The sequence below is a fragment of the Rhinichthys klamathensis genome, unplaced genomic scaffold (assembly GCF_029890125.1).
Source record: "Rhinichthys klamathensis goyatoka isolate OS25496 unplaced genomic scaffold, OSU_Roscu_1.1 h1tg000030l_1, whole genome shotgun sequence".
NCBI classification, from domain to species: Eukaryota; Metazoa; Chordata; class Actinopteri; order Cypriniformes; family Leuciscidae; genus Rhinichthys; species Rhinichthys klamathensis.
Genome location: NW_026606580.1, coordinates 994,579 through 1,021,151, shown reverse-complemented (window position 1 = coordinate 1,021,151; position 26,573 = coordinate 994,579). Strand labels below are relative to the sequence as shown.

The 26,573-nt window shown below is 37.7% G+C and overlaps 1 protein-coding gene across 1 annotated transcript in view; it reads left to right on the top strand.

Annotated features, from left to right (window-relative positions):
• The window catches only part of kif19 (kinesin family member 19), a 41,126-nt gene extending 14,892 nt beyond the window's left edge, over nt 1-26,234 (top strand). Inside the window, exons 3-20 of the mRNA XM_056245426.1 lie at nt 8,444-8,554; nt 8,749-8,836; nt 9,695-9,831; nt 12,915-13,040; nt 13,949-14,143; nt 14,909-15,055; nt 15,147-15,269; nt 16,045-16,201; nt 16,978-17,152; nt 17,384-17,582; nt 18,216-18,486; nt 18,772-18,893; nt 19,145-19,308; nt 19,549-19,642; nt 20,725-20,848; nt 22,119-22,504; nt 23,602-23,767; nt 25,143-26,234. Coding sequence (XP_056101401.1) covers nt 8,444-8,554; nt 8,749-8,836; nt 9,695-9,831; nt 12,915-13,040; nt 13,949-14,143; nt 14,909-15,055; nt 15,147-15,269; nt 16,045-16,201; nt 16,978-17,152; nt 17,384-17,582; nt 18,216-18,486; nt 18,772-18,893; nt 19,145-19,308; nt 19,549-19,642; nt 20,725-20,848; nt 22,119-22,504; nt 23,602-23,767; nt 25,143-25,276 — 2,919 coding nt within the window. The 3' untranslated portion in view covers nt 25,277-26,234. The remainder of the gene's footprint in view (nt 1-8,443; nt 8,555-8,748; nt 8,837-9,694; nt 9,832-12,914; nt 13,041-13,948; nt 14,144-14,908; nt 15,056-15,146; nt 15,270-16,044; nt 16,202-16,977; nt 17,153-17,383; nt 17,583-18,215; nt 18,487-18,771; nt 18,894-19,144; nt 19,309-19,548; nt 19,643-20,724; nt 20,849-22,118; nt 22,505-23,601; nt 23,768-25,142) is intronic.
• Nucleotides 26,235-26,573: the final 339 nt, after the last annotated feature.

The following is a 26,573-nucleotide window of genomic DNA, read 5'->3' as shown; positions in this document are numbered from 1 at the left end:
TGCAAAAATACGTCTTTATTAATCGATTATTTGCCCTGTAATAACATTTTGTGTGAAAAAAGAAAAAGAGTTGTTGGTTTTACTGTCACTAGTGTGAACGACAGTGAATTGTATGTAAACGGTAGGTGCATTTCTGGAGTAAAAAAAAAAAAAAAAATGTAGAGGCACATTTTTCCAATGAGCCCATGTTGAATTTATATAACTGTTGTTAAACCACACACACACACACAAACTTTCCCTGTACGTGTAGGTTGTAGCACTAAAACTTGAGCTGTCCAGCTCAGAGTTTTCTACCAATTTTATAACCGTTTGAATCCTCTTCAGCTCCTCTTGCAGGATGCAAGTACAACATTCAGGTATTGTTCACTCCTGTGTCTTGATAACTAAGTGTAACACAGTTTGTTGTTATGGGAAGAATGAAGCTGGAACCGGCGAACTTTAACATACATTTTAATAAAAATACAAAACGAAAGTAAAAGACAGCAGTCGTCCGTGAGGTCACATATAATAAAACTAGGGCTGTCAAATGATTAATCACGATTAATCACATCCAAAATAAAAGTTTTTTTTTACATAATATATGTGGGTGCACTGTGTATAATTATTTTGTATATATATAAATACACACATGTATATTTAAGAAAAAAATATTATTTATATATAAAATATTTATATTTATATATAATATAAATTATATATAAATCTATATACAGTATATACATGAAAATAATTCTTAAATATATACAAGCATGTGTGTGTATTTATATATATAAAATAATTATACACAGTGCACCCACATATATTATGTAAAAAAAACTTTTATTTTGGATGTGATTAATCACGATTAATCATTTGACAGCCCTAAATAAAACATGAAACACAACATAAATCCAGGCCTGGCCTCTCTCGTTCTTCACTGTCGTCGCTCCCCCTTTTATGTTTCCACTCCTCCGTGAGAGATTACGAGACCGGTGCGTCGCGCAGGCGTCACTCATTAGTAATCACGCCACTGCCACACTAAGTATTTGGACACCCAACTTATTTGACCTACTGCTTTTTTTCTCATACTGTGTTGCAGGGACGCAAGTATGTTTACAGTTGGCTAGCTTAGCCTTGCGTAGCCTAGCACAGTGTGGACTGCAGACGGGTGATGTTAAAAAAGTAAAGGAACAAGCACCGCCAAGTAGCATGTATCAGGTTGGCAGCACTAGAACAGAGGAGGCACTCAAGGCCCTTGTAAGAGGAGACACCATTGTTGGGGTACCGTGTCGGAGAAGGGAAGAAGGGATGATGAAATGAAAGAGTGGAATGAAGGGGGTGGCTGGCCCATCAGATAGCTTTCACCTTCTCAAAGCACAGCTCTTGGCTTTGAAAGGGCCGCTCAAAGGTCACAGCCTTTTCAAGACTCGGAGCTGCACGGTTTGTGTTTGGATCTATTGTTTGACGCTGCCTCGTACGTCAGGCCTGCAGACGTCACGTATGTGTCACGTATATCTCCAGAGTACAGCATGGAGCGGAAACCTCGTGTTCAGAAAGGTGTCTGCGTCGTTTCACAGAGGTTCTTGATGACGGTTAAAGAGATAACTATTTATTGTGTTCCTTAGGAACAACAAAAAGGTTAATGTTTTTCACGAAAGGTCAACCATACATGTACTCATCACACTGATAACCCATGTTGTTTTATTTGGTTTTTAGAATTGTTCATTTGCCTTGTGATTATAGTTTCTTGTTGTATCTTTAGACAGAAAAGTTCCCTCAGTCTTAGTGAGGAGAGTGATGTGTCATGTTGAAGTGTGAAACTGATCTTCCTAATATAATGAGCCATCACACCTGCAGCTGCTGTGATCAAACTCATTAAGGATCATTAAAGGTGTGAATGACATATGAAACGTGTGTGTGGTGTGCGTGTGTGTTATTAAAAACCATGTGTGAAGATCCTACCAGGGTGTCTTCCTATTAAAGGAATGCTTCTCATTTTAGTCACATTAAGTTATTTACTCACCCTTATGTTGTTACAAACTCAAATGACTTTGTTCTATGCAGCACAAAAGGAAAAATATTTAATAATGTCACGCCAATGTATTCTGTAAAACAAAGCATACAGTTACCACAGGATTTCAAAAAAAAGAAAAAAAACTGTGAATTTATGTTTTCGTGATTCAACATAAATAAATAAAAGGATACATGTTTTGTCAGTAAATAATGTAAATGTTTTCATCTAAAAGGTTTTAATAGAGAGTGAATGAGACATGACAGAAGATAGGGATGTTTAGTAAAGGACACCTCTCTTCTGCTCTCCTCCTCTTTCCTTTCTCCTCTTCTTGCTATAATTAGAGGTCTATTCTCCCATAACCCTAACCATTGGAGCAGGATAGCCATCTGTCGATGATATATAGCCTGCAATGTATGTGTGAGAGTGTGTGACTGTGTTACAGTGAGTTACAACCCTGCCTGTGTGTGTGTGTGTTCTCCCAGAGAGGCCCCTGTTCTACAGATACCCCCTCTCGCTGCCATTCTCCATCAGGCTAATAGCAACAGGTGTCTGAGTCGTTCCGCACCCGCCCCGCCGTAGCCACGACAACTAGCATGTCACGGGTTGCCACACAATAAAGGGAGGGGACATAGTATCTGGAGGAGACATACACATAATGTCAGTGCAAACACGCCTGCATTCATGCATGCTTTATCATCAGCATGCACACACATGCATCTCTATGGGTACATGAGCAAACAATAAGCTGTGTATGATGGAGAGACACATAAAGACAAACATCTGTCCAGTGATCTTCAGCATGTCAGATGGCAGAGATCTCACGTCTAATTCACCATATGTGACTCGGCTGTCTCCGAATTAGCTCATTTTTGCTCACTCTGTGACCATAGTGTCCTACGCCACATTCAAAAATATTAACTTATTTGTATGCATTAACCACAACAGCAAGATTTTTTATTTTTATTTATTTTTATTTAATTATTTATTCAAATATTTAAATTATTTATGTTTTGTTAAGTGTTTTTGGTAGTTTTAATGTATTTTGTATTACATGTAATAATAAAAAAATGTGCTTATAAAATGGACATGGCCAAAAAGTTTTATTTTTCATTCATAAGCAAAATAAAATGCCATATTTCTTTCATTTATTTTTGTTTATGAGATTCGCTTTAAAAGGCTGACGTTTTCATCTCCCTGAGCTGTGAGAGTCAGGCTGACTTCAGTGGATTTGCCGCTACGGGTTTTATTTCCCCGAGGTAACATTGTATGGCCTGCATTACATCACCGCTTTATCAGTGAGGGGACCCATAGGTGATGCCATGGGGAACCAAACTCTCTTATGAGAAAGCATGGCTGACTTTACACAATCACAATGCCTGGATCAGTAATATGAACAGATCGTATCGCTCTGTCTGCCTCTGTCAAGTTGTTGCATAATTGTGGGTCAATCTGACAGGTCATATCTGTGTCTTCATCATTGGCTTCATGTAACCGCGCAATCAGTAGCTCATCTTTCTCTTTCATTTTCTCTGTCTTGTTTTTCTCTCTCTTCCCTTTGTTTACCTGTCAGAGAGAGAACCAGGTTTAATTCATTAAGAGGCCCACCCTGTTCTCCCCTAGGGTTTATCCTGCTCAGTCTAAACACAAAAACAGTTTGAGCCGTGTGTTTCAGAAGTAAAGATCAGCATCAAAACATTGATCCTTTTGTTTGAGCAAAATTGCAATATTGCTTCAAACAATGATTGAGTTTGTGGCAAAACTGTTTGTGTGAAGAATGGAAGACAGGAGTCATTGGGACATTGTAGTGAAGATGATGCTTTAAAATGACAAAGTCACGAAATTTTATAGTATTTTGAACATAGTTTCTCAAATGTGTTAACCACCTTATGCTAAAGCAAATTAGCTTCTTTTCTATGACTTTACCAGTTATAGAAAAATGGCAGCATATGCATGACACAGCAGTTTTTAACTGTATGAATATACAAATTTAAGTAATGGTGAATTTCAAGGTAATGCATTTAGGTGGCACTGGTAGGGCTTGCATGTAAATGCTTACTTTTATTTATTTATTTTTATTTAGGCCTATATATTATTTATTTTTCATTTCCATATTAGCCTATAAGCAAGCTATATTTATTTTTATTAATTTCTATACTATTTATTTATGTATTTTTATTCATTACTGAATAATTGACACATTTTATGTCACTTGACAGGATCATTTTGATTTGACTTTAAACCTATTTAAACATTCTTTCTGTGGCCGTTCTGTGTTTGTTTGTAAATCTGACAAATTTCTAGAAATGTACAAAAAAAATCATCTAACCCATCAGTGAAGTATGTACTTTTAGTACATAGTAGAATTATGCAAATTGGTATTCTGCTCTCTTTTCCTTTTTTGTATTTTTATAGCTTTTTCCCGCTGACTATTTTGTAAGTTTTATGAGTTAAAGCTTTTTTTTTTCAGCTTTCTTTAGGAGTTAAAAATATTCAGTCACATTTCTGACTGAATATTTTTAACTCCTAAAGAGTTAAATGAAGAGTTAGTGATAAATGACCATCTCATGAAGAGATGCTGATAATTATAATCATGTCGTTTGTCAAACATTTGAATAATAGACCTTATTCAGAGCAGCACCATGACAGGTAAGTGAGGCTGTGAGAAATTACCTTGTTTTCAATGGTGTCCGCTGTAAAAATCTGTATAAAGCTCCTAGATCACTTATAATTGATTTTCCACAAATTCCTTTTCTTGGAAAGATATTTTTGTAGTGTTTTGTCAGCAGAACAATCCAAAAACACAGTAAATAACAGCACAACCCACTTAAGAGATGTGTGTCTATCCCTTACAGCCTCGCTTTTATTCCTGTTAAAAATCAAAGAATATGCTGTGAATAAGGTCTATAGGAAGCATTTATTTTCTGAACGTCCACAGAAAAAAAGAATCCTATTGACAAAAGCCTCACATTTAGTATAAAACATTCTCACATAAATCTCTCCTTTCATGGAGTACGCTGAATCTGACCTCAGATTTTTGGGTTAGGGAGCCACGAAAAGGATTTTTTAGTATCCGTCCTGCAGGATCCCACACAAGCATCCCACCTCCTTTGTGATACATCACGGCCACTGCTGTGTTTTAATCACTTGGATAGATCCCAGTATTCACCTCCTTTTGCTGCTAATCTTCACCCCGTGGTTAATTGGTTACTCAATCCACCTGGATGACTTGGATTGTCGCCCCCAAACTACCGTGCCTTTCTTTGTGCTCATTTAAATAACACCATATTGCTAATTGATTTCATGTCGGTGCATTAGCAGGCTGTTACGCAGACCTGGCTGATCTTTGACGCCGTTTAATATTTTACGACCACACTCCGCTTTTAATTTTAGCACCCTTCATTCACGCATGGCTCGTTTTGTTTTTGTGCACCGACTCGGTGAAACCTTTCATATGAGCAGATGTGCTTGTTTTAGATAAGTGCGCTTCAGCATCATCTACAATGGCTAGCGCTGCCTTCTCAAACAAAAGGGGGATCATTTAATTGCCATTTCATAAAGTATTGTGCACTGTAATGATGCCTGAAGGTTCTTTCAGTTCTCATGTCACCTTTATGAACGTATAAATTAGTCAGTGGACTAGTCGAGCAGTTAATGTCGGGCCAGGTGAATGCCCTCTGTCCTTTATGCAGGTGGAAACCAAAGATGGATTTTCCGAATAACCTGCAGTCCTTAATGGGGCCTCTTTTGCTCGCTGCTTTATTGCAGTGTCCTGAGAGGACAGACCTCCAGATGGTTTCAGGTGGTTGACCAGTGATTCTCATCAGTCACTGACAGGCTTGTGTGTCGCCAGCATTGTGACACGATTCCACAAGATTTGAGCTTTTTCAGACAAGCTGTTTTTTTTTAAATGGATGATTTATGATTTACAAACTTAAATCTCCCAAATTTTGTTGGTCAGACTTTTTAACTCTTTCCCCACCCAGCATTTTTGAAAAAAGTTGCCAGCCACCGCCAGCATTTTTTATCATGTTCACAAAAGTTTCATGGCCCCCAGAATATTTTTTTTTGTATATCTGAATATGCATTATATCAAAAGAAAGAACAGACCCTCCGCATTAAAAAAAAGTTGTTTTATTCTAACTTGAATGTGGGTAAGTTTCATAAAAAAGCATAATTTTGAGCAAAAAGCTAAGAAAATCCTGTTTTTGTCAAATACTACATCCTGATCGAATTCAGAACAATGATCAAAACATAAATGGGGTAGATCGAGTCATTGAACAGTAAATCAGAAGTAAAATCAAAACAAATTAGACAATTGTTGGCACACAGACAGACTGTAAAGCTATCATGTGGATAGCTCATTTTGAAATGTCTTGATTAGTTTTTTAGATTTATTTATTAATATTTATTTATTTATTTATTTCTATATAATATATTTGTTTATTTTTTATTAGTAGTTTCTAAATAATTGACTTTTCTTATGGTCTGAAGCATCAGGCTTTAGAAAAAAAGTCTCCATTTGCTCTCCATTTACTTTAATTTCCATCCAGGAGGACAAAAAAGACATTAAAGATCTCAACAATTATGTGTCCCTGCAAGCTAGTGTTTTGTTTACTTTTGATTTGTTCATTTGCGCGTATAAAAAAAAAAACACGTTCTCAAAGCAGATATCAGCTACCTGATAATTCATATACTTCATACCCTAGATAGAGTTAGCCTGGGGTCTCATCTGGACGTGTACTTTCCTGTTTTCCTGTCAACTCTGTCTTTTATCTCTTAATTAAATGGTTGCTTAGCAGCAATCAAACGTCTTTTGGAAAAAACTCTGTGACAGTGGCTTGTCTTTTCCATTGGTCCTCATGGTACATAGATTGCCATAGGGTTTATTTGCACAGGTATGATTAAACCAACGCACTCGGGGACTCGCGAGAAAAGTAATTAAAAGACCAGTGGAAGATGAATGCGTTTCTACCCTACAATGCATCTGATGTGCCTGTTAAGTTTCAGGGTATCTGTTAAAGATTATTGACCATTTTCACATGAACTTAATTGGACCCTTTATCCAGTGGTGACATTACATGAGAACATACAGTAGGTGTACAGTACTGGGCTTTATCAAGAGCAGGGACCAGTTCAGGTGAGTGGAACTTGATCATTGATCCAGTACTGATTACAGTGCATTATTCTCTCGTGCCACGTAAACTAAACTGGTACTGGTATCTTAAGAACATTAGGACTAGCCAAACAGCCACTCTACAGCTGTCACTGTGTGAATGATGAGATAACATAAACTCATGTACATCATATGGCTTAGAGCACGATCACTGCATCCTTCGTAAGTAAAACCCTCAGGAAAAACTGCATAGGTGCATCAACACACACATTCATATGACTCATGTGCATTCATATTCTTGGAAGTTGTTTCCTTAAGTAACATGGCAATAAGCTAAGCAGGTCACTAAAGAAATGCATAGATATATGCACAGTGCACACTACCATCCAAAAGTGTGGGGTCGGGAAGATTTGTTAATGTTTTTGAAAAGTCTCTTATGCTCACCAAGATTGCATTTGTTTAAACAAAAATACAGTAAAAACAGTACAATTGTGAAATATTATAAGTTCAACACCTTTGAGTGGTAGTGTATCTCTCTCTTCCTGCGTTTCTCTTTGCAAAAAACTTTGTAAGATATAAATATAAAACAGTACATTAACAGTTGTCCATGTTCAATCCCATGGACAAATGCAATGAGGCATGGCCTGTTTGTCCTTTTCACCTTTTCTCCACATTTTTATCGTTCGTTTCCTCACCCAGTCTTTTCTGCTTCCTCTGTTTGTAGAGAACGTCTGTTTGCATTGTGCGCCACTATAATTGCCTCTTTTAAAAGTCAGATCTCCTCTGCTGCATTTCAATTGCAAGGCTTCAAAGAGGACGCTGTGTTTGTGTGTTTGAACGGGTCATCAAATGATATTGGTGTGTTTTCACGAGCCCCGACTGATTAGAACATTGGCTTCCAGATCCCGTAGGGCTCTTGAAACAACAAGATTTAGCGTTTTGGTTACATCTGACACCAAACATGGGCTCCATTGGACATCCATCAGGACCATTTTGTCCAAAATGTAGATGTAAAAATGGAAACTAAATTAGGTTTGGTGTTGCACTTATACCTCCTGCTTTTAAGCCACACTAGTCGTATCTTTCATGTGGACCCATTATGAAACTTCTATTACGAGGTGTTTTAGGACACTCTGTGTCACTATAACCGAAGTAAATGGCCTTAGTAGTTAATGTGAGGTGATAGAGGTTATTACCAGTAACCCGTGTTGTCAGGCGGCGAATAAAAGGCTAAAATGGTTTTGATATACACTCAGTATATGCAGGGCATATAAAAGCTTAAAACATGTAACCAGATGTAATACTCTTATTCATGTTTTTCTTTTCCTCCTTTTCAGGTGGTGGTGTTAATGGACCCCATGGAAGATCCAGATGATATTCTTCGAGCTCATCGGTCCAGAGAGAAGACTTATATGTTTGATGTGGCCTTCGATTATACAGCCACGCAGGCAAGCTAGTTCTGTGTTTTTTTGTTTTTTTTGTTTTTTGTTTGTAAGGGTGGATCAGTTTAAAGCATGTGTATATACAAAATGTAATATGCTTTCAAAAAAGATCAAGTTTATGTGCCTATTTGTGTATGCCTTTAAGTGCATTTATGGCCTCAGTTAAACATGTTTTAATATTATAAATGTATTTTCCTTAGGACGAGGTGTACAGATCTACCACTAAAGGCTTGATTGAAGGCCTCATATCAGGCTACAATGCCACTGTTTTTGCCTACGGACCCACAGGTCAGTACCAGGCCATACCTAGGGCTAAGCAGTATTTTTTTTTTTTCTTACACTGAAATGACATCCACAGGGGCCATATGGCCAAAGTAGTAAACATCACAGACACCCGGGCACGACTAGGACACACAGATTATCACCCTGATCTTCTTAAGGAGCAACTTCAATCAACAAAGTCACATGCACTGATTCCACAAAAAGACCACAATGGCAGTGCCAACTATAGCACATAATAATTAATTGATGTTTCCAAATATGATTTATATGTATTATGCTCACCTAGCTCACTGAATTCCATGACAGCTGTCACGAAAAACATTATTAGATAATATTTCACCCCAAAATACCTTAATTAAAGACTTTTTATGCTCCTTTGAATTTAATAAAAGTTCATTCCTGGAGAGCAGGTCTGGTTCTCGTACTCGTGTGCTCTAATCTGTCCTCAGAGTGACTCTTACTGACTGTTCCTGTCTGTGGCAGTGGTTATATAAAGCTGTGCTCAGCCTGACGGGGATAAAAGCCACCTGTAAACATCGTTTCACTCACTATGACTCATCTCACACCTGTGCCTTGTTTATGTCATGCTGATGAACATAAGATAATTATCTACAATTATTTCACATTTATGAAAAGAGAGGTAGGCCTGTACTGTGTCACAAGGACACTAAATGCAAGTAATAAAATGCAACTAATTAATAATAGTCTATGTTGGATGTTTAAGCACATTTTATTTATTTATTTCTTTTTGTTAAACAATTTTAGTATTGTATTGGGTCACTCTTTTATTTTATGATATTTATTCTATTTTATTTATTAAATGATTGTAAATTGTGGTCCTATTAAGCATATGTATGTGTACAGGTTGTGGGAAGACTTACACTATGCTGGGAACAGACAGAGAACCTGGTATCTACGTCCGCACATTAAACGACCTGTTCAAAGTCATCGAAGAAACCAGCGATGACATGCAGTACAGCGTCTCGATGTCCTACTTGGAGGTGAGATCTTTATTTGGTTGCTAAATTGGGTTTTAGCAGCCACTTGTTTTTTTTATTTTTTTGCTCCGATATCACCTGGAGGTTCTATACAGACCATGTAAAGATACCGTCACCCTACTGCCATGCTAAATAAATGCAGATAGTAAAGTAAATTGCCCTCATTCATTTTTAAACATTATAAAAAGGGTAATGGCTTAAGTGTTATGTGATAAGATAATCACCAGGCCCGTGAGGAGAGTCTGAAAGCACGTCTGTTTATCAGATCTGTTCGCGTGAGGGAGGGGTAATCTTGTCGGCATAGCGACTATCTCAGTATCTTTGATTACGGTGATGTTGTATTGATACGAGAAAGCTTATTCCCTCAGAGAGAACAAATCACTGTGCTTTTATGTGACTGTCCAAATAATGAATAGATCTATTATTGATGACTCTGTCACACTTACAAGCTTCTAACTGTCCTTTTTACATGTATTTATTTATCCTAGATCCATGTTTCTTGTACCAAGTGTTTTACAACCATCTCAAGCGCTGTGGCCTAGCCAGGTGGCACACATCGTTACATTAGTGCAGGGCTTGACATTAACACCCTTGTAACGCAGTCACTCCTACTAGCCACTTTGGTGGGTTGAATTGTGAAATATCTGAAGTAATAAACTAAGAGCAATGTGGTGTTGTCAAAAAATATAGATTTTTCAAAAGTCAAGTCACATTTATTTATCTATGAAAAAATACATATCGATACTGAAATATCTGAAACAATTTTCCGAGTTTCTCACACCCTAAGAGCGTGCACATAAAGCCACCTCTCAGTACTAAATTGTGCTCTTTTTTGCTGCTTATTGCACTTAAGCAGTCAAATACACACAAAATAATTGTCAAAATGCCGGTCTTGGCGAGTATTCACGTAAACACAGTGGTGTTTTAAGTGAACGTAAACAGTTGAGAATAAAAAAGCAAAAAAATTTAAATTAGAAAAAGACAATTTGTGTAACAGTATAATGGATATGGGCGTCAGGTCTTAAAGTGACAGCAGCCTAATATACCTGCTGCCAAATTATGAGATGATAATAAACATATCTATATGGCAGTTTTTCCCCATTTTTTCCCCATTGTATCGATTTGAAAATTGTGGCCAGTGAAAATGCTGAGTGGCTAGTAACTTGGGAAATCCACTAGCCACAGTGGCTGGTGAGCAAAAAAGTTAATGTTAAGCCCTGATTATGTGGACAGACTAATTTTTTTAGCTATGAAACTTGTCACATTGTGCCTGGTTAGGACACACTGTAAGGCCCAAGTACGTTCAAAAAGAAAAGGACAGTCAACTGGGTTTCTACAAAAGACCAGAATTGAGCACTGTGTGCATGGATATTGTTGCACTTTTACCATTGTAAAGGAGAAATAGCACATTTCAAGCATCAGTGGCAGCCACTGTAGAAATGCTGCTGGACAGACTTTCATTGACAAAATGGGCACTGAGGCTGTCGAGAAAGTATGTGTGAGAGTGAGAGAAGAAAAAAAGACACTGAGAATTGAAGTGATGCTCCTTTTAGCTCGAACATGTGATCTCAAATGTACATGCATCAGCTGTCAAAAACAGGACAATGCTATTGAGTTTGAAGGCTAAACTGCTGCACTGGGAGATAAAACTGCACAAAAAGATGTACATTGAAGGAGCTACCCAAGTCATATCTAGAGACCAGAATATCATATAGACTTGAGAGTGAGCTCTTTTGACTTAACCACCTTGCAACACCCTAGAAAACACCCATACACCCTAGCAACCACACATTTGGCTATATGGCAATCACTCAGAATTCCTAGTAACCTCACAACAATGCCTTGGGAGCAATTTTGCACGAGTTCAACTCGCATTGTCTTCAAAACAAATATACATACACAAACATATACCCTGTATCTGACTTTTTTTATTGGCATACTTGTATAATCCTCACTGCTATGCAAGTAAAATGTATGTACAAAAAAAGTGCAGTATGCTTCACTAAATATTTCAGTAGTATGATTGTACATTATATACACTCATGCACGCACACAAACACACACACACACACACACACACACACAAACTTGCTCAAGCATCTTAACATACACACATAAGCACAGAGAACTGTTTTCTTTAGGTTAAAGGGGTGTTTGGGATGTGCAGACCTATGAGTAAACCACTCCGTCCACACAGGCAAAGAGCAACCTTCAGTAAATAGCACAATGCTCTCCTGTCCTCCGCTTTTCTTACACCTTCACTTTAAAACTGCTGTTTACTTTGGGCCGTCCAAATGCTCAAGGGGATGCTTCCCTGGAGAGAACGCGTTTTTATTCTCGGCTTCTGAGGTTTAGGTTCCGACCTCCCGGTTTATCCTTTCACTTTTTTCTCTTTCCATCCATCTACATCTATAGCAGGTCTTCTACTCTTCCTCTGTCAATTGCTTCTTTTCATTCCATCAGCGTCACCCTAAAATTATCACATGCGTACGGCACATCACAGTGACCTCACTGACAGTGATGAAATATTACGTTCGGGACGACTTAATTTGAGAGCTTTTTGAGGCGACCGCAGATGGCGCTCAGGATGTGGCCTTGTTCTAAACTGGGTTGAATGAAGCTTATTGAAATATTCTGAAACATTAAATCCCACATTCATCTCTCCTTTAGCATCCTGAAAGTAATGTAAATGACAGTTTATGCAGCATATTCTGGATTTTGATTGAATGAAACATTCCAAAGTCTGGATTACTTTTGAAATTAATACGCATCAGCGTTTTGGCGATGAAAATCTGAAAAGTGTTGTGAGATGAATTCATGTTCATGTGGTAACTAGTTGACTTCAGACCATTCACTTAAGGAAAATGACTCATGACCGCTCTTGTGTACTAAATGTTCAATAATTCAATGGTCTTTTGACAGATGGCACATTCTGACATTTATGTGCTTGCCGCAAGTCTGTCTTGCAGCTCAGATAAAAGCATCTGTCAGATGCATGAATGTAAATGTCAAACGCATTACTGTTCATGCATAAACAATGGTGGTAATCTTGAAATCTAAGCATGGTCTTTACCCTTGTGTTCCAGATCTACAATGAGATGATAAGAGACTTACTGAATCCATCAACTGGGTTCCTGGACCTGAGAGAGGACTCAAAGGGAGAGATACAGGTCGCAGGAATCACAGAGGTTTCCACTATTAATGCAAGAGAGGTTAGTTAGACACCATTTTTAGACTTAACAAGCATTTTGAGAAAAATTTAACTTTTTAAGTAAATACTGATACAGTAGACAGTGCTGAGGAATGTTAATTTTAAAAACTATGTATTTGTTGCATATATAACAAAAAGGTAACATAAGATATTAATTTCAGTTTTTTTTTTTTTAAGTAACTTTTTCTCACCTTAAGATGACTGACACTTTCTTCAAAATATATGTGCATCAGTATTTAAACAAGTCAGTTAATACTATGCCACTTCATTGAAAATAAATATATCACCTGTTTTACCCTTAAAACTATCACCCCTTATTTCATATTAAATTCATGTTAATTTTGACGTGTTACCCTCAACTTTGGTCCTAATAAAGTAATATTTATGTTTTAAAGTTACAGTACCTTTCAATAGTCTGGGGTCAGTAAGATTTATTTTCATCAAGTTCACATTAAATTGATCAAAAGTAACAGAAAAGCCATTTATAATGTTACAAAAAAAAACTTTCCATTCATCCAAAAATCCTGAAAAAATGCTTGACGGTTTGGGCAAAAATATTAAGCAGCGCAACTGCTTTCAAAATGTATAATAATAAGAATTTTTTCTTGAGCACTAAATCAGCATATTACAATTATTTCTGAAGGATCATGTGACTCTGAAGACTGCAGTAATATTGCTGAAAATTCAGCTTTGACATCACAGGAATAAATTATATTTTAAAATATATAAAAATACTAGAAAACAGCTATTTTACATTAATGACATTTCACAATATTGCTGTTTTTACTATATTTTTCATCAAATAAATGGAGTTTTGGTTAAAAAAAATTTTTGAACGGTACTGTGTATAAATGTCATTGTATACAGCTGGATGGTGAGTTTTCTCTCTCTCTTTTTTCTCTCGCTCAGATCATGGAGTTGTTAGTGAAGGGAAACAAGCAGAGAACTCAAGAGCCGACAGCAGCCAATCAGACGTCTTCTCGCTCTCACGCTGTGCTGCAGGTGGTCGTGCGACAACAGAGCCGATGTCGAGACATCCTGCAGGAAGTGCGATTTGCGCGACTCTTCATGATCGATTTAGCAGGGTCTGAACGGGCTTCACAGGTATGATGTGTTCGTGTGTGAGGAGGCGGGATATTTGTAGGTGCGAGACATAAAGGTCTATTCATCCTTCAGAAGTTACGTAAAAGTGCAGTTGGTGAGCCCAGACGCATGTCCATAAATTTGATAATCATTAATATCAAAGCTATCAATCTTTCTTCTTGCATAAAAGCTGGCACAGTTGGCTTCAAATATATTCAGAATCATAAATCAGCCAGTGACGAGGGAACAATTCCAAGAGTGATTTAACTATCGGTGATAAACGTGGTGGGAAAATGAAGCCGTCTAAAATGAAAATAATTGTTCAGTATTAAAATACATTATTATGCATGAGAGTGAGACACCTCCACAAGTCAAGTCAGGTCTTTTTGATGATGAGAGACATGTGAATCATGTTTTATATTAAAGTGTCATTTCCACTCACAGCATGAGACTGGACGATATTACACGAGAGAACGCATTTAGAGAGCATGCCATGTATTTGCCATGGAAACAGTTAAAAATCACTCAGGCACCCTCTGGGTTTAAACATGCATGTGACAGGCACAAAAGCAGATCACGTTGTTTCTGCTGATGGGGTATTGTTGCTCAGAAACATGAGTGGCTGTTTGTTCTCTATTGATGAGGATGGCAAGCCTGTTGCACAACTATTCAGAGAATGAGACATACGAGAGCGCCCCCTGCTGGAAGCTTTAACAGACTCCCTAACCCACATGTAGACGATTAGTTTAACATCTTTGTGCAATAACTACCGTTTTATACTTACAGACACAGAACAGAGGTCAGAGGTTAAAAGAGGGCGCTCATATCAACCGTTCTCTGCTCGCGCTGGGGAACTGCATCAATGCTTTGAGTGAAAAGAATGGCAACAAATACGTCAACTATAGAGACAGCAAGCTCACACGATTGCTCAAGGTACAGCTATATGATTCTTCATGAACAGAGACGCTCATGGGAGATTGTTCTTGATTTCCATAGTCTTACTGGGGTTTTGTCATGTCTGCAGGATTCTCTAGGAGGAAACAGTCGAACGGTGATGATTGCTCACATAAGCCCTGCATCTCTAGCCTTCGAGGATTCACGGAATACCCTGACTTATGCCGACCGTGCCAAAAGCATCCGCACACGGGTTAGTTTGACACATGATAAAACAATGGACAACCTAGTTAACCTACTTACACTACTGTTCTAAAGTTTGAGGTCAATACGATTGGTTTTTTTAAAGAACTTAAAAATATAACAAAATGTTAAGCAGCACATATGGTTTCAACATTGAGAATAATAAGAAATGTTTCTTGAGCACCAAATCAGCATATTAGGAGGATCATGTGACTCTGAAGACTGAAGTAATGATGCTAAAAATTCAGCTTTGCCATCACAGGAATAAATTACATTTCATATATTGAGATTAAAATTGTTCTTTTAAATTGTAATAATATTTCACACACACATACACACACACACACACACACACTCTTTCCCAGTCTTAGGACAAACAAAGTCACAATGACCAAAATGTATCAACAGTAAACAAGTGGTTAATGTACAATAACAAGAAGCAGGAAGAGAAACGGAACAGTTGACAGACAATAAAGAGCAAACATAATGGGGTTTTATATTACAGCAATAAACTGTGCTGTGCTTTGCTTCTGGTGTCATATTTAACATCACTGATGCAGTTGATTCAGTGTTTGAGTGATGTGGTCATGTCACTGACATTGACAGGAGTAACTAAAGACACAAGGGCATACAGTACATACACAAATACACACATCTATGCTACTCATGCAGACTGTTATGTTAAAGCTTAGTCTGCCTTAGTTTGTTGGGTGTTTATGACACATTTTGTGATGCCAACTGTTTGGTGAGGAGTTTGATGACTATGTTATACTCTTCTTTTGCAGGTAAAGAGAAACCTGTTGAATGTGTCTTATCACATCGCCCAGTACACCAGTATCATCTCTGACCTGCGCAGCGAGATCCAGCGGCTGAAGAAGAAGATAGCAGACCAGGCCAGTAGACAGATCAATCCAGACAGAACAGACATCCGCCATGTTCAAGGTGACACCGGAAGTCACATTTACCATTGATGCCACCTCCAATTTACTTACAACTCCAAACTTTTCTTTTCTTTTCTTTTCGAAACATTCTTTTCTAATTGCTACTTTATTTATTTTTTGACTGATTCTGGTCTTCTCAGTTCTAATAGATTATTTTCTGTTCAATTAGATTAGTTTCTGTGATTAAATTATTTCCTGTTTAATTAGATTATTTTGATTAATTATTTTCTATTCTATTCTCAAAGATTATTTTCTGTTCAATAAGATTATTTTCTCTTTGATTACATTTGTTATTATTTATTCTGATATATTCTAGTCTAATAGATTATTTTCTAAATGATTCTATTATTATAGATTATTTTCTGTTTGATTTTGATTCTTTTCCAATTGATTCTGTTCTGATAGATTGTTTTCTATTTAATTCGATTCTTTTCTAACTGATTCTGGTCTATTTTATTCGAATAGATTATTTTCTGTGATTAGATTCTTTTTCTGTCTGATTAGATTTTGAATTGATTATTTTCTTTTCTGTTTGATTAGATGCTTTTCTAATTGATTCAGTTCTATTTTATTCTAATAGATTATTTTCAGTTTGATTGGATTCCTTTCTAATTGATTACATTAAATTCTATTCTAATAGATTGTTATTTTGGTTTAGATTAGATACTAATCTATTCAGTTCTGTTCTGTTCAATTTATTCTCTGTTCTTTTGTGAGTAGATGAGCAATCTCACTCAAATGTGCATCATAGCATTATTGTTGTGTGTTTGCCTCTAGCGGAGGTGCAGGCTCACTCTTCTCAGCAGAGCCGGGCTGAGATGGACCAACTGCGGGAACAGCTGATCGATGCGTTTAGAAAGCAGATGGACATCAGGAAGCGTCTTATGGAGCTGGACAACAGCAGCATGGAGATCCAGATAGACACATCCAAACACCTGCTGACAATCGCAGAGTGAGTCTCTATTCTGCACACAAACACAAACCACCTAAATATTACAAATAAATGCACTGTGGCCCTAAAAGTTTATGATATTGAACATTATCAATTGTTTGATCATTTCAGACCTAATGAACTTCCTTTTGTGAATTGTTTTGTTTGAAAAGTGTGCTTATTTTTTTCTCAAATAAATGCTTGGTTTGTGTTTGATATTTTGCTATTGAGATATTGTCTATCTCCATCTAGCTGGGAGCAAGAGCGCTTTAGGAGAAGAAAGAAGTGGCAGGGGGAGAGGAGGAAGGAGACTTTTAATAAGGATGAAAGTGAAAAAGACTCCGACTCACCAGAATCTTTGCCTGACAGCACAGAGACACAAGAGGTGGCCATTGCCAGAGAGAACCTCGTCACGCTCATGGCTGAGCAGAAGAAAATACAAAAACAGAAGGTAATGTCGTTAGTAACCACTAGAGGGCAGATCAACACCTCAGATAACTCTGCCAGCCCTGGAACATACCAATTAGTTCAAACATTTCCTTTCAATTAACTTTCTTTCTTTCTTTCTTTCTTTTAATTCAAGTCATCACACACAATTTGGGTATCGTATGTTCCATTTTCTAGTGATGTAAATGAAAGACTATTTAAAATGTTTATGATTCCAATATGTCATATAGTTTTACATCAAAACAAAGTTCCTACAGTCCAGTAATTTTCATTTACTTGGTGGATCTTTTCAACTGAATCATGATTCATTGATGTAATGATGCCTGTCATCTCACAGCCATGATGAAGCTACAGTGTGAAATACAAAATGTTGAAATGGATGAAAATATTCACAAGACATTAGCTCTGTACCAAAACATATTAAACTACCTACATAGGCAGCTGTCTTTTAAGGTAGCATCCTAAACGAACTGACTAATTTGAAACACTCTGCATAGGTAGTGCATTCTGGGATTACCTTCTCCACAAAATACATTTCCTCTCTCCTCTTATAAGCGGAGATAAATTGTACATGACTAGCAGTGTTAATAAAGCCACTCATCACAGTAATTGACCATAGTCCCCCTGTTGTCTATAGACCGGATTGGAGCAGTGCCTGGCAGAGCTGAGAGAGAAATCTCGACGTCTTGAAGAGCTTCTCCCCCGCCGCGTGAGCTCAGAGGAGCAGAGGGAAGTGCTTTGCCTCCTCTGTAAGGTCCACGAGCTGGAGATCGAGAACGCAGAGATGCAGTCAAGCGCTCTGCTCAAGGACAACGTGATCCGACAGAAAAACGTGGTAGTGCAGCGTTTTGAACAGCACAGACACCTCTGCCATGAGATCATCCAGCAGCAGCGGCAGTTTATCGATGGTGAGTCATTCGTAGGAATAAGAAATGGCACAGAAATCTCAGGTAGAGATGAATCAGGCCAAACTTTGCAAAATTATGCAATATGAAACAAAAATAGCTCTATTTGTAATGCAATTGAATGAATGAATGAAAACATTTATGGATTCATTATTTAATATAAAAAATTTAAGTAATAAATGATAAATTATTACTTTAATAATAAATGAAAAATATTTCAGAGAAAAATTATATATATATATATATACATTTGGTTATGAAATATTGAGGTGAATGATGGTTTTGCAGATCACAGTCTCCTAGTCCCTCGTCATCTTCAAGAGCTGTATGAGATGTACATGAAGGAAATGGATGAGAAGAACTTGGACAGAGTTGTGGCCCTGGATAAGTTCACCATTCGTACTCTTAAGGTACATCAAGCAGGCATTTTTCTAAGATGCAAAGTCAATATGAAATCAGAACATTGAACGTATTTTGCACAATGTAGCAGTGCACATTATTCCCCAAAAAACGAAATCCTACCTAATATTTTCATTGACGTGGATATGCATAATAATGTGACCGTAAAATGAGTTTCATGTTGACTTTAAAAGCTCTTCAAGAAAAGGACATGATAAAATAAATAAAGAAACAGACTAATCATGAACATATATCTCTTTAGGAGGGTTCCCTGCCCAAGATCACCCTCCCCAGTAGAGGTCGTGACCCCTTGCAGGAGATGGATTCAGACCAAGAGAGTGTTCGCACATTGGGCTCAGACAACAGACAAGGGCAGACAAAACTGAGGAGACACACGCTGCCTCCGATTCTCCCAGAGACCGATGGGTAAAAAGAGATCTAAGCTATTTCATTTTATACATTTGACATTTCCCTCCCTATACAAAATTGATATATTTCCTTGTTTGGAAACCTTTAATGGCCAAAAATATTTTGTGAATGTGAAAATTAAAAAGATTCTGAAAAACTACATTGCAGACATCAAATGTGGTGTGAAAGGGGTCTAAATTTGTTCACATTCTGTAAACTTTCTGAAGCTAAGCTAAACTTCTTCTCCCGTCCACACAGAGACCGAGTGTTTAAGAGCAGTCACAAACAGATGAAGAACTCTGTAGTAATGACTCCTCCACCCATTCACATCAATGGCCAGGGCAACAGAGAGGTGAGCGTCTGTCTGGGAGCTTACAGTAGTTTTTCTAGCTACAGATTATTCACTAACGTTCAAAAGTTTGGGGTCAGTGTGATAAAAAAAAAAAAATTCATACTTTTATTTAGCAAGAATACATTATATTGATCAAAAGCATAGACTGTAAAAAGATGTAGAAAAACGAAGCCACAATATTACGACGATTACATCATTTGGAGCCCGAGTCTGCGCAGGAGTGATTATGAGGTGGAGCCCATATTTCTCACTCGCTAGCACAGCTGTCAATCATGATGTTACACCCCGTTTTTTTAATATGATCAAATATATGACTAAAACTAAACTTATTGGAAAAATTAACACTTGAACATTTGTCAGCATAAGAACTACCTAAAATGACAGAAAACGTCTCCGGAATGTGTCATTGGATTTTCAGTTAGGCTCGCATCCCAATCGATTACTTGGAGAGGGCGGGGTTTAAGACCTGTACTGATCATGTTTTGGCTTCACTTTTCAGGACGTGTGCGGCACACTTGGTCAAAATTGACAGTAAAGACATTTTATAATGTTACAAAAGATTTCGTTTTCAAAAAAAAATTTTGTTCTTTTAAACGTATTATTCATCAAAAAAAAGAAAAATTGGTTTCCACAAAAATATCAAGCAGCATACCTGTTTTCAATATATTATTCATAATAAGAAATGTTTCATGAACACCAAATCAGCATATTGGAATGATTTCTGATGGACCATGTGAAAATTCAGCTTTGCCATCACAGGAATAAATTACATTTTAACATATATTCAAATACTAAACAGTTATTTTAAACTGTAATAATATTTCACAATATTACTTTTTTTTACTGTATTTTTCATCAAATAAGTGCAGCTTTAGTGAGTACAAGATAGGTGAGGAAAACATTGAAAAATCTTACTGACCCCACACTTTTTGAACGCTAGTATTCATGCAAATTGTAATTAAAATATTCAGGGAAAGTGTGAATGTTCTTTTTATTTATTTTAATTGGTTTCTCAGTTTTTTTTAACTCCGTGTACTGAATAAACCAGTGTTTCTGACACTATGCTGACTATACCTCTGCAGCTGTTGCCATCTGTCCTGGATGACGCTCTGAGATTCAGCCATCTCAGTCACAGTATGAGCAGCCATCTGGACTCTTCACCTGAGAGCAGCGAGAACGGCACAGATGCCCCTCTGACTCCTAAAGGTAACAGTTCCTCTGCTCTTTCATCTTTGTGCTTGTTACACAGCTCTCTGGAATACTTCATTCTGATTGGTCAATTGAGGCATTCTGTGCGATGTTATTTTTATATAGTGACCCCTAAACTATGGCAGCCGATTTCCTACACAGCTTCTTCTCACATAATACAGCAATGCCAACTTATACACATTTATCCACTCATAGTATTAAAGGGGTCATATAATGCCATTTTTGTACAAGCTAATATGATTCTTTAGGGTCTAAATTAAAAGTTTGTAATATACTTTAATTAAAAATTCTCATTAGTATTGTAAGAAAACACTTATTTTACTTGGTCAAAAACAGCTCTGTTTTCAGCACGCCGTTTCAGTGCATATGACTTTAAATGATAATGAGCTTTGCTGACTCCGCCCCTCTGTTCTGTGCGTACACCATTTGTAACACAATAACACAATAACCATAACGCGTTGTTCAGTATAAACGTGGGATTATGAATTATATTGAGAACATCATACATAGAAAACATGCCGTAATGTACCCTGAGTGTAAACCTTAGACGCATTCATTGTGAAGCGTGCAGCTAGCGATTTGCAGATTCATATAAATATTAATATAAAGTTTAATAAAACGTTACACTCACTTCAGTTGTTCTAGAGGTTCAGCAGGAACACGAATAGCTGGTACCGATCCTTTATTCAGGTGCAGCTTCTTAGCAAAACCAGCTTTATACTGACCCTCGTTTATAAAGCAGTCTGGTGAGAAATGATTCGCGCAAACATGAAAGCATTGACGTTGCTCGTGGGGAATATTCCCTTCGAAAACAAACTCAGCCACTGCGTCTTCAGCGGTTCGGATTTAGGAACATTAAAATGACTGCTGTGTTCGTTATTACACCCAAGAACAGAACACCACAATCGCTTAGACGCCATTCTGCTCATAGACAGTGCTCCAGCATATCAACAATGACCGCGCCGGTCCGCGCGGACTATGATTGACAGCTCGCTCACGAGCGGGGGCGGGTCTGTGTTGAAACGCTGCTGTCAATCAACAATCGTGGGAGGGGCTTCCGAGCGTGTGACGTCACAAAATCGGACGGCTCAATTTGAGGCAGGGGAAAACATATAAGGAGATTAAAACAAAAACACTGGGTGGATTTTTATCATTTTATGATGGTTGTGTACAGGCACTGCCAACACACATTTCAGTACAATCAACTTGTAAAAGTGCATGTACCATTATATGACCCCTTTAAAACCCCTGCACCATTTTCCTCTAGAGAGACAGCAGATTCTAAGAGGCGTGCAGAACATTGCGGTCAAGGCTGCTCGGCGCCGCTCTAAGGTCCTAGAAATAGATGCCCTGCGATTGCCCCCGCCACCCTCACCCCTCGACCCCAAGAAGCACAAGAGTAACCTGTCTCTGTCCGAGGCGCCCCCTAAAGGCCTGGTGCTACGGCGCGGGAGACAGCCCAGCCCAGAACTACGCCACGCCACCTCTGACGACAACCTGTCCAGCAGCACGGGAGACGGCCCCGCACCCAACGCCACGTGGACACGGCCACGGAACCGCCAGGCTGTCAAGAACCCCGCCCCACGGGAACAGGACTTTGAGGGTCGCAGACGCAAGAGAAGATCTCGATCATTTGAAGTCACAGGACAAGCAGTGAGTTTTCGGATAAAGGAGCTTTTTTCATGAGCATCTGTGTTAAAGGATGAATCTCACAAAAACCTGTTCGAGTCACATTTCACCCCAAAATATTAAAATCTGAGAAGTTGTATTTTGCATAAAGAAGATTAAGTGCATTTATGGACCATTAAGGTTGTTTGCATTGACCTTATTTTTTTGAGAGTTAAGCACATTTTGTCTCAAAATTCTCATTTGTATAATGTGTCTGGATGTTTGTTTGTTTGTTTTAGTTCAAAATAATAGTTTGAACTATTTCAAAACTTGTTATTATTATTTTCAAAGATGATTCTCATTAGAAGAATTATTCTTAGTTTAAATCATTTTAAATAAAATCAGAAACGCATACTATTATGTACATTACCATTCAAAAGTTTGGGCTCAGTAAGAATTTTTTTTTTTTTAATGTTTTTGAAAGAAGTCTCTTTCAAAGGCTGCATTTATTTAAAAAATACAGTAAAAACAGTATTATTGTGAAAATTTATTACAATTTAAAATATTTGTTTTCTATTTACATATACACATGATCCTTCAGAAATCATTCTAATATGGTGATTTGATGCTCAGGCAACATTTCTTATTATCAATGTTGAAAACAGTTGTGCTGCTGCTTAATATTTTTGTGGAAAGATTTCTTCAGGATTTTTTGATGAATGTCAAGTTTAATAGAAAAGCATATATTTGAAATAGAAATCTTTTGTAACAATGCAAGTTGTTTGCTAAAGTCTTTACTGTCACTTTTGATCAATTTAATGTGACCTTACTGAATAGAAGTATCTTTCTTTAAGTGAAAAATCTTACTGACCCCAAACATTTTTCAACTGTTGTATATATTTAAAAATGTAAATAATATGCCTTTTTTGCATTATAGTAATTAAAAAATGTGCTTTACTGTCATGAAAATAATAATATAATGCAAAAAAATTTTATTGGTGCTAAAAATAGGCTTCAACACATCATTTCTCTATAATCTTTATAATTGTTCTTGACACAGTCGTTGCATTTATTTATTTATGTATTTGTTTAGTTTAATTCAGACTAATTTCAACAAACTCAGATTTTTCTCCACCCTGCAGTTGTCTCAGGCGAAGAACACCAGCCAGCGATTTCGTCCCCTTGACAGCACTTCTGATCCCCACCTGCACATTAACGGTCACCCCCCGGCCCCCATCCTGCGTCCCCAACACAGAGCCCAACCTCAGCTTGCTAAAGCTCGACCCTCTCACAACAGCCACCAAACAGGTCTGACATCACAATTTTAGTCTTCTTTTAGTGATAGAAAATTAAAAGACAAAAAATATATTTACAACCCTGACCATTTTATACATGACTGCAAGTTGCATTTATCACAAGTTAAACCTATTTTGCATTGATCCAATTTGCATTCACTGTAGACCAGTGAGATTCAATATGATTTCTTTCTTTGAAATGCACAGATGAATTGTGTGCAATGTGATCAGGAACGTGTATTAAAGGGGACCTATTATGATTTTTTACATTTTTAACTTTCTTTAGTGTGTAATGTTGCTGTTTGAGCATGGAAAATGTCTGCAAAGTTACAAAGCACAGAGTCACTCCAAAGGGAGTTATTCTCTATCAGTGCGCACTGTTTCTGAATCCCTGAAACACCTCGATTGTAGTCTTTAATTTTCTTCCAGGAACGTACACATCACAATATCTCCCATTTAAATAATTCCCACCCAAGGCATACTAAAAAAAAGGGGGGCCAGGCCTGGTTGAGTTGTGTTAGCAGTGTGTTGAAACTCTGGGTTATGGTAAGGGGTGTGACATTTTTTTAAACACACTCGAAGTGGTTGACCAATCACAACACGCCAGCCGACCATTCAGAGCACATTGCACTTTTCAGGAGGAGGGGTTTCAAAGAGCCCCGAACTAAACAGTGTTAATCCCCTTTCACACAGAGATTCCGGAAAATACACGGATAAAGCGACCCGGGATTTGACCCGGGTTCGTTTGATTTTGCTTCATTCACACTGCCAGTGATTTGCCGGAATCAGAGAGCGCGTTCACACACAACCCGTGTATGTTCCGGAAAGACACGTGACATCGATGTGACATGTAATGTCTCAGCAACGTGTATAGTTTGCTTATGAGCTGCGATTTCACTCTGGAGAAACCACGCTTGTGCATTTTTTTCTCTGATTCGATCATAAACTAGCGCATTACGTACCGTTTCACTAGCCTGCTTTCACTTCACTTCAGCGTCATCGTTACGACACGGCATTGGTTACGGCTTTTGTTCACACAGCGCGCGTTCCGGGTCTGAACACGGCAATGTTACTAGGTCCCCAACCCGGCATCAATCCCGGCATCAGTCCCGGGTCGTGTTTGCGTTCACACAGAAGGCACTCTGGCAATTTGCCGGCAATTTGCCGGGTTCAAAGCGCTGTGTGAAAGGGGCTTTACTGACAGACTGGGAAGAAAGGTGCTGCAACAATGTAAAATCTGTGAAAAATAATGTTTTTTAAACATTCAAGCATGAAAACCTATTTTAGTAGACCCCCAAAACAAAAATAAAGACTTTATAAAAGGGCATAATAGGTCTTCTTTTAATAAATTTTGATTTCCTGTTGATTTATCCATTCATTCTCCACAGGATCAACAGCAGATGTCACTTCCTCCAACCTGCCCTCATACCTCATTAAGCGTGGCCCCCAAACCAGGCAACTTCAGCCCCTCCTGTACGTCACAACCACTGGAGCAGGGGGCCAGCGCACCCGCAAACACTGAAGATATAGACTGTCTCCTCTCGACCCCAGCATCAGCACTATGGAAAACTTGTAGAGACCAAGTGGAAGGTTTCTTCTATCCAAATGGAAGAGCTGTACCATGGATGAAAGAACTTGAATGAAAGAGCTACAAAACCTATTTTGCTACCTGGGTTTTTGCTAAAAATCCTCCTAGCTTTTCTGTGAAGACAGGTGACTTGCCATGTCTGCTTTTAATTGTTTAGTCCATTCTGTACGTGGCAAATCTGATTGTCATGAATTCAATGGCATTGACTTATGTCAAAACTTCTCACAATGACATGCAAACATATTCCTTTAAAGCCCAGCCAATGCGACAGGGGATAAAAACCTGCCACGGATGCCTTCTGGTTGAATATTTATATCAGGCCTTATAGTGACAACTGAAATTATTTAAACAGTTCCCAAAAAACATATTCAAATCTGCAGACCTGAAATGGTGATGCTTGTTGTTTATGTGACTGAGGAGTCAAATATACCCCTCTCATTCCCCAGGGAGCAATATATATTTCACAGCTTCTGTGGTTGTGAAAGTATTAATCCCTCAGGCCTTGCACAAATTAATGTACTGTCACATTGCTTATGATTCATATGTCTGGCTTCTGTGACCGTTTCATTTACTGATGTCATTTTGTGTTTACTGTTAATAATCATTGTAAATTTGCCTTCACTGTCATGCAGATTTCTGCATAGCTGTTTTCTCTAAAATCCTTTTGGGTTTGTGTTAGTTTAGTACCAGATAAGGTGGCATATTTAATGTAGTTCATTATCCTCATTGGAATGTTTTTAATCAAAAAAGTAAAAAAAAAAAAAATGGTTGCCTTTTCTTTGAAAAGACTGTATTTTTTTTTGTTTTTCATAATTATACATGCATAGACACTTTTTCTACTCTTAATTTTATACCCTTTTTTGTAACCAAATAAATTTGATTGACAAAGTGATTGCAATAGTGTATGCATTGTACATCTCATCGTCAATATATACAGTGGTAACATTTTGTCAAGGTAAGTTTTAAAGACAGTATCTATAAGTTAATTGGACTTCATAGTACACAAATGTTTCACTTTCAGGAACATACAGTAGTAGTCCAAAAGCAAATGATCACTCAAAGTTCTGTATCCTTTACACATTAAAACAATGTTCCTGACTGCATTCCTGTACTGTCAGCACACTGACACGTGTATCATGTTTTCTTTTTTTGTCTGGGCATCCACTTAGTGGATATCAGGACTACATGTCAATATTTCAGTGTAAACTGTTTTCTCCTGTTTCCTTCCACC